Source organism: Galendromus occidentalis, unplaced genomic scaffold, assembly GCF_000255335.2.
Source record: "Galendromus occidentalis unplaced genomic scaffold, Mocc_1.1 scf7180000077346, whole genome shotgun sequence".
NCBI lineage: Eukaryota > Metazoa > Arthropoda > Arachnida > Mesostigmata > Phytoseiidae > Galendromus > Galendromus occidentalis.
In genome coordinates this window covers 1-6,876 of record NW_003805334.1, presented here as the reverse complement: position 1 = coordinate 6,876, position 6,876 = coordinate 1, and the positions used below count along the sequence as shown (strand labels likewise).

The following is a 6,876-nucleotide window of genomic DNA, read 5'->3' as shown; positions in this document are numbered from 1 at the left end:
ACCAGCGATCCTCCGCACGGACGCCTGCAAGTATGGGATCGGAGCGATCTTGGCGCAGGTCGACGACACTGGCACTGAACGGGTTATCGCCTACGCAAGCCGGACACTCTCAGGGTCAGAATCTCGATACTCAACAACAGATCAGGAAAGTCTCGCAGTCGTTTGGGCGGTAAGAAAATTCCATCCCTACGTTCATGGCAGACCCGTGACAGTCATCAGCGATCACCACGCACTCTGTTGGCTGATGACGGCGAAAAACTTGAGAGGCCGGCTGGCGAGATGCGCTCTGCAACTCCAAGAATACGATATCACCGTAGTGTACAAGCAAGGGCGAAAGCACCTGGACGCAGACTGTTTATCCCGCTACCCGGAGTCGGACCCCGCCGCAGAAAAACGCGAGAGAGAAGAGGATCCTGCACAAAACGAAGCGGAAGCCACGGCACAAATCAGCTCAATCTCACTCGAATCGATGGCTCAAGCACAAGAGGACGATCCTTCATTAGACAGACTGAGAGAACTTGCAGGAAGATCTAGCACCTTCGAAAAAGTTTCGGGGATCCTATACAAGAGAAATTTCTCACGCTCCGGCGAAAACCTCTTATTGGTAGTACCGAAATCCATGAGGAAGAACGCTTTAGAAGCATCGCATTCTACTAAGGAGGCGGGACACCTAGGGATCGCAAAGACATATTGGCTTTCTTGGCGAACTTCGGTTATCGCGGTTCTACAGAGTATTCCTAATGCACTCAAGGCTGCGAAGGGAGAATTGCCCTTAAATGGCCCTCATTTTGAGGCCGCAAACGCGTCGGCCAAAGCCAATATTCTCAATACGATTTCCCAAACTCTTGTATCTGCCTATCTCAGCATCGATGCGGAAGCGGAGACTGGTAATGATATCTGGAAAAAGCTGGGAAGCCTCTACGGTGGCGAAGATACCACCTCTCAGGGAGCAGCTCAATTGAAATATAATCGATTCAGATATATGTAATACCTCCAAAACGGTTGCGCAGAATATACATGCCTTCCAGGAGGTCATGGCTCAAATGACTATGTCAGGCGTAGTGGTCTCAGAGGCCGTAGCCTGTCAGAAGCTCTTGGGTCTTCTCCCACCTTCATGGGAATCCTTACGTTTGTTCTGGTCTGTTAAAAGTGTGGACGAGCAGACTCTACCCAAACTTTATCAATTAATTCAAAGTCAGGAAACTCAGCGAATCACCGCTGCTGCCGCTAATGGCAATTCTGATCCCTCTGCAATGTTCTCTAAGCTCTCGATTCGTAATAATCGATTCCGTCAGAATAACCGTAATTTCGATCGTAACCCTAACCGGCGATCGAATGGCAATCGCAGCAGTTTTAATTCTACACCTAATTATCCGCAGACGAACTTTCGTCACAATAATCGCAATAATTTCAATCGTAATGATAATGGCAGTAATAATCAACAGGATTCGTCTCAGAATTCTGGCCCTTCTCGCCCTTCTGGCCGACCCACTTCTTATAACCAATCGCGTTCAAGCAATTCCAATTCGAATGGCAGACCTCAGGGGATCCGCTCTCGACCACGCCCTCGCCGTCCGTTTCGTGCTTCCGCTCATGTCGCCCAGTTGGATGACTTCAACAGCGATGTTGAAGTGTTCACTGCAACTCTTGACGAGGTCTCAACTGACCCGCCACTAAGACCGACCTTCATCTGAGCCGGGAACTAGCTACTCTGCGGGTTCCGATAAATGATGGTCTTTTCGCCCTCCGAGCGAGACCCGTGAAAGTTCCCACAAATGCCGAATGCTTGTTCTCCTCATCACGGCCTCTACCTCTGCAAAAAGCTCATGAGATGCTTGGCCACATAAATAAGCGCCAAGTTAGGCAGTTCGTGTCTCGAGAGGGAGTCCCGATCAGGGACGACCTGATCACCTGCACAGCCTGTATTCAAGGAAAAATGAACAGGTCGGGCTATCGCTCTGAGCCGACCTCTTCAGCACCACAGTCCCTGGGTTATGTGGCTACTGACCTTTGCAGTCCTATGCAGGCCACTGATCTTGAGGGAGCCAAATACTTTATGAACATCCATGATCAATTCTCTAAATTCAATCGAATTTATCTCCTCAAATCGAAAGACCAAGCATCGGATCTTATCTAGCAATACATTGTCTGGTTCCGCAATCAGACAGGCTCGGACATCAACCAAATGTTGGTCGACCGTGGATTGGAATTTAAAAATTCAAGGGTAAAGGATGCCCTTCCCGCGATCGGTGCCGAACTCATTATGTCAAATCCGTATAGCCATCAGCAAAACGGAAGAGCGGAACGCAATAATCAGACATTTACCAAATTAGCCCGTACTCTTCTCATAAGTTCGCAAGTTCCTAAATTTCTCTGGGGAGAGGCGTGCCGCTGCGCGGTATACCTCCTCAACATTGTAAATAGTTGTCCGAAAGCTAACAAATCCGCTTATGAGATGATCTACAAAGAAAAGCCTAAGATTTCTCATCTACGTCCATTTGGCTCTCGGTGCTATTTCTACAATACTGATGTACACCGGGAAAGATTCGACGAGGTCGCTCAAGAGGGAATCATGCTTGGCTACTCTCATAGAATCGATGGCTACCGCATTTATAAACCAGGTTACCGGAAAATAATTCCGACGAAAGACGTCGTCTTTGGGGGTTCGGCATTCTCATGCCCAGCGCTAAGTCCAGGTCCGGGAACGACCGATGTGGCCACAGCTAATACGGACGCGCTTTCTGCCGGCTGCTCCGGCAATCACGCTGTAGAGTCTTGTCCTTCTGACGAGGAGGACTCTGGATGGCTGGAGCTTCCATGCCCAGCAATTTCCCAGACTGTGCCTGGAGCTCTTCCTGATGTTCCGGTTCAGGTCCCGGTAAACACAGATGAACGCTCGGCACCTCCCCCTCTGGAGCCGATGATTTTCAGACGACGCGAAACTCTTCGTAGACCGAGTCGCTATGAATCTAATGTAGTTCAAAGCGCATCCTCCTTTCCACAAGAGCCAAAAACTCTCGCCCAAGCCCTCGCCAGTCCCGAGGCAGAGCACTGGAAGGAAATTGGAAATTGCTTCTATGAAGGCGCACGGAGTCTGGACACTGGTAGACCTCCCGCCTGGTAAGCGTCCGATATCCTGCAGATGGGTCTTCAAAATTAAAACCAATGCGTCGACCGCTACAGAGCGCGTCTCGTTGTCCGCGGATTTAAACAAATAGAGGGGATAGACTATCAAGAGCTATTTGCCCCGGTTGCCCGCGTTGACACCGCCGCACACTTCTTGCCATCTGCGCCTCGAAACGCCTTAATTTACGGCAATCCGACATTACTACAGCCTTCCTTTATGGCAACCTGGACGAAGAATTGTATAGTGTGTCCCAAGCTCCTGGATTCGATGATGGATCAGGAAGGGTATGCCTCTTGCAAAAATCATTATACGGTTTGAAGCAAGCTCCTCGTTGCTTTAATCGCAAGCTTGCCGGTGTGCTCTGCGAGCTGGGCTTCACTCAGAGCCAAGCAGACCATTGCCTCCATATTTGGCACGGCCCGCAGAGTGAGCTAATTCTGCTTGCCATCTTTGTCGATGATGGACTGATTGCCTCGACACATGAACGTCTCATCAAGCCCACTCTCGACAACCTTGGTCAACATTTCAAACTTAAAGCATCTTCTCTTATGAATCTATTCTTAGGGATGCATATCCATGTTGACGAAAATCATAATATTTGGCTTAATCAATATAAATACATTCAAAGTCTCCTGAAGCGCTTTAATATGACTGATAGCCGCCCTCATTTAATTCCCTCTGATAGCGGTATCTATAATTAAAGCCTGGGAGTTAGGCGGATTGCATATTTTCGCTTATAATGCTTTTCTCCGCCCAGAAAGCCTATTTTCGCCTGAAATGCCTTTCTTCGCCTAACATGCCTATTTCCGCCTAACATGCCCATTTCCGCCTAACATGCCTATTTCCGCCAGACCTGCCTTTAGCGCCGAGTCTCCCGAGAGTATGATCGTTGTCTATCAGATTTGAATACTTCGCGCTCATTTGGGAGATGACTCGCTCCTCGCTCTGTATCACCACGCGAACTTCGTTATTCGGAAACGTATTGGGTGTGTTCGAAATTTCGAAGTGATCTCGGAGGACTACTAGACTCAAAAATTTCTCTCTCCACGTCCCGAACAAAACTGACTAAAAATGCCCCGACAAGGAATCGACACGGCGGAAAAACTCCGACTCTATGTGGAAGAGTTCGGCCCTGATGTCTTTAGCACGAACGGGGAAAGTCTCACGTGCGACGTTTGTCGCAAATCTGTGAAGGCTACGAAAAAGTACTTCCTGCAACAGCACGTGCGAGGTTCCAGACACTTGGCTCGTCTGAATTCCAGGGACCTGCACAGCCTTCCTCCACAAGCATCGCAACAACAGTTGGTGCAACTTTCTCCGCGAGAAAATCCCTTCAATATGGATGTGTGTCGGATGTTTGTGGAATCGAATATTCCTCTCTACAAAGTTCAGCATCCTTCTTTCCGGGGCTTCATGGAGAAGTACTGCGGAAAAGTGCTGCCAGACCACACCACGTTGAGGAAGACGTATCTAAAGAAAGTTTACGATGAAACCTTACTGAAAATCCGAGCTTCCGTGGGAGAACACCGCATCTGGGTTTCGATCGACGAAACCACAGACGTCAAAGGTCGCTTCGTCGTAAACACAGTCGTAGGTTGTCTCTCTGCGCAGCACCAATCAAGAGCTTTCCTTTTGAATACGGAATTCGTGGAGAGGACGAATCATTCTACCGTTGCTCAAGCCCTCGTCAACTCTCTGAACCTGCTCTGGCCTGAGGGGCTCCGCAATGACAAAGTCCTTCTGCTAGTCACTGATGCGGCGGCGTACATGAAGAAAGCGGGCGATGCGTTGAAGGTCCTTTTCCCGAAGATGACCCACGTGACTTGCGTTATCCATGCAATGCACCGTGTCTGTGAGGAGATTCGCGTACTTTTCCCGGCAGTCGATAATTTGATCGCGAATGTCAAGAAAATTTTTTTGAAAGCTCCTTCTCGCGTTCAAACCTTTCGACTTCTAGCGCCGAATATCGGTCTCCCTCCACAACCGGTCCTCACTCGCTGGGGCACGTGGTTGGCAGCAGCTCTGTACTACGCAGAGAACTTCGAGGCTGTCCTGTGTCGATGCTAGAAGGCGCGGAGGCTGCATCCATAAGAAGAAGCCAGGAGATCATGGACGACTCCACGCTGAGCTCCGACCTGGCTTTCATTGGGAGCAATTTCGCACAGTTCCCGAATTTCATGACAAAACTGGAGTGCAGCTCGCTCCCCCTGAGCAGTTCGCTCAATATTCTGGAGGAATTCAGAGTGTGCTTGCATTCGGCACCCGGCCCGAAAGCCGCCTCGGTGAGGGCCAAGATCGAGAGAGTCATCCAGATGAATACTGGCCTCGCCAGTTTGGCTCAAATCGAGAAGGCGCTTCGAGGGGAGCAATTGACGACGGAATTTCTGAGCTGTCTATTGCAGATCTGTCGTCTCATAAATACGCTCCCTTGGTAAGCGTTGATGTTGAGCGATCCTTTTCTCGATATAAGGAGATTCTCTCGGACCGCCGTCATTCGCTGACATTAGAAAATTTGAAGTATCATTTAATACCGATGTGCAATCTCACGAACGATGAATCATAATTTTGTCTCAAATAAACTTCTGAGCGTTCCGCGCCACCACAAATCATAAAACTGCAGGCATTCTTCTACTTCTTCTTCTTCCACGACGCCCACTTCTCAATTTTAGGAGCGTGTTCCTTCTCGATATATTCTTCGATCTCTCCCTTCTCAATCCGTATTTCGCCTAGCTCAAGCACCTTCTCCGCCTATCTCGCCTATCTCAAGCACTTTCTCCGCCTATTTCGCCAGTTTCGCCTATCTTCGTCGAATCGAGGTGCTTATTTTGCCTATTTTTGAATGCCTGACTTGCATATTCTTGGGTGCTTATATCGCCGATTCTATTCCGCCTAGCTTCCAGGCACTATCTATAATATATAGAGCTGAAACTTTCATGCACTGAAAAAAATGAGTATATGCATGCAAATATGCAATAATGAGGGGGTATATATGCTGTTTCGAACAAAGCATATGCATAATAAATTTATCTGACTTCGATGTAATCTATGGGTTACAGTATACAATGACAGTCATCCTGAGGTTCTCGAAAGTTAGACTATGCCGACGATCGCTCAGGATATGTTTTAGCGAAGAGAAACTCCTTTCCACATCCACTGAGAAAAGAGGAGCAAACCTGAAAGATGGCAGCTCGGCTGGACTAAAATCGCCGCTGCCTGTACCATCTGTATTCTCTCCCTTTAAAATCTTCGCTATGGAACTTATTCGCTCGTAGTCTGGGTTGCGATAGCGAACATCCGCACATTTTCGACGAAGTCTCTCACCGATGGGCCCGGGGGTGAGCTCGATCGTCGCGAGGATTTCTTCGAACACGTCAATGCTCTCGGAGAGCATCGTCCCTTTCCTCTCGAGCTTCTCTATTCCACAGGGCAATTTTCCGAAATGATTGGAGATGAAAGCTAGATTTTCTCTCAAGGATGCTCTTGTCACCAACTCCTGCGTCACTGCGATGCTTGCGGCCTCCGTCGGGTCCAGGGCATTAACCACTGAGGCGACCGCTTCGAAATGCTGGGCGTAATATATCGCAGCATTGACCCACGTGCCCCACCTTGTGAGGACGGGCTGTGGTGGCAGGGGTACGTTGGGAACCATCTCTCGGAATTTCGTGACTCTGGAAGCGGATTTAAGGAAAACCTTCTTGCCGTGCGCGACGAGTTTGTCAACATCGGGGAAGACGAGCCGGATTTCTTCG

The 6,876-nt window shown here is 49.0% G+C and overlaps 1 protein-coding gene across 1 annotated transcript; it reads left to right on the top strand.

Annotated features, from left to right (window-relative positions):
* The first annotated feature begins 4,198 nt into the window (after positions 1-4,198).
* On the top strand, positions 4,199-5,194 carry LOC100903026 (uncharacterized). Its single transcript, XM_018639080.1, has one exon. The coding sequence runs from the start codon at positions 4,199-4,201 to the stop codon at positions 5,192-5,194; it is 996 nt and encodes a 331-aa protein (XP_018494596.1).
* Positions 5,195-6,876: the final 1,682 nt, after the last annotated feature.

Bases quoted from the DNA above. Each gene is read 5' to 3' on its own strand.
- LOC100903026 (XM_018639080.1), top strand. From the start codon at position 4,199: ATGCCCCGACAAGGAATCGACACGGCGGAAAAACTCCGACTCTATGTG.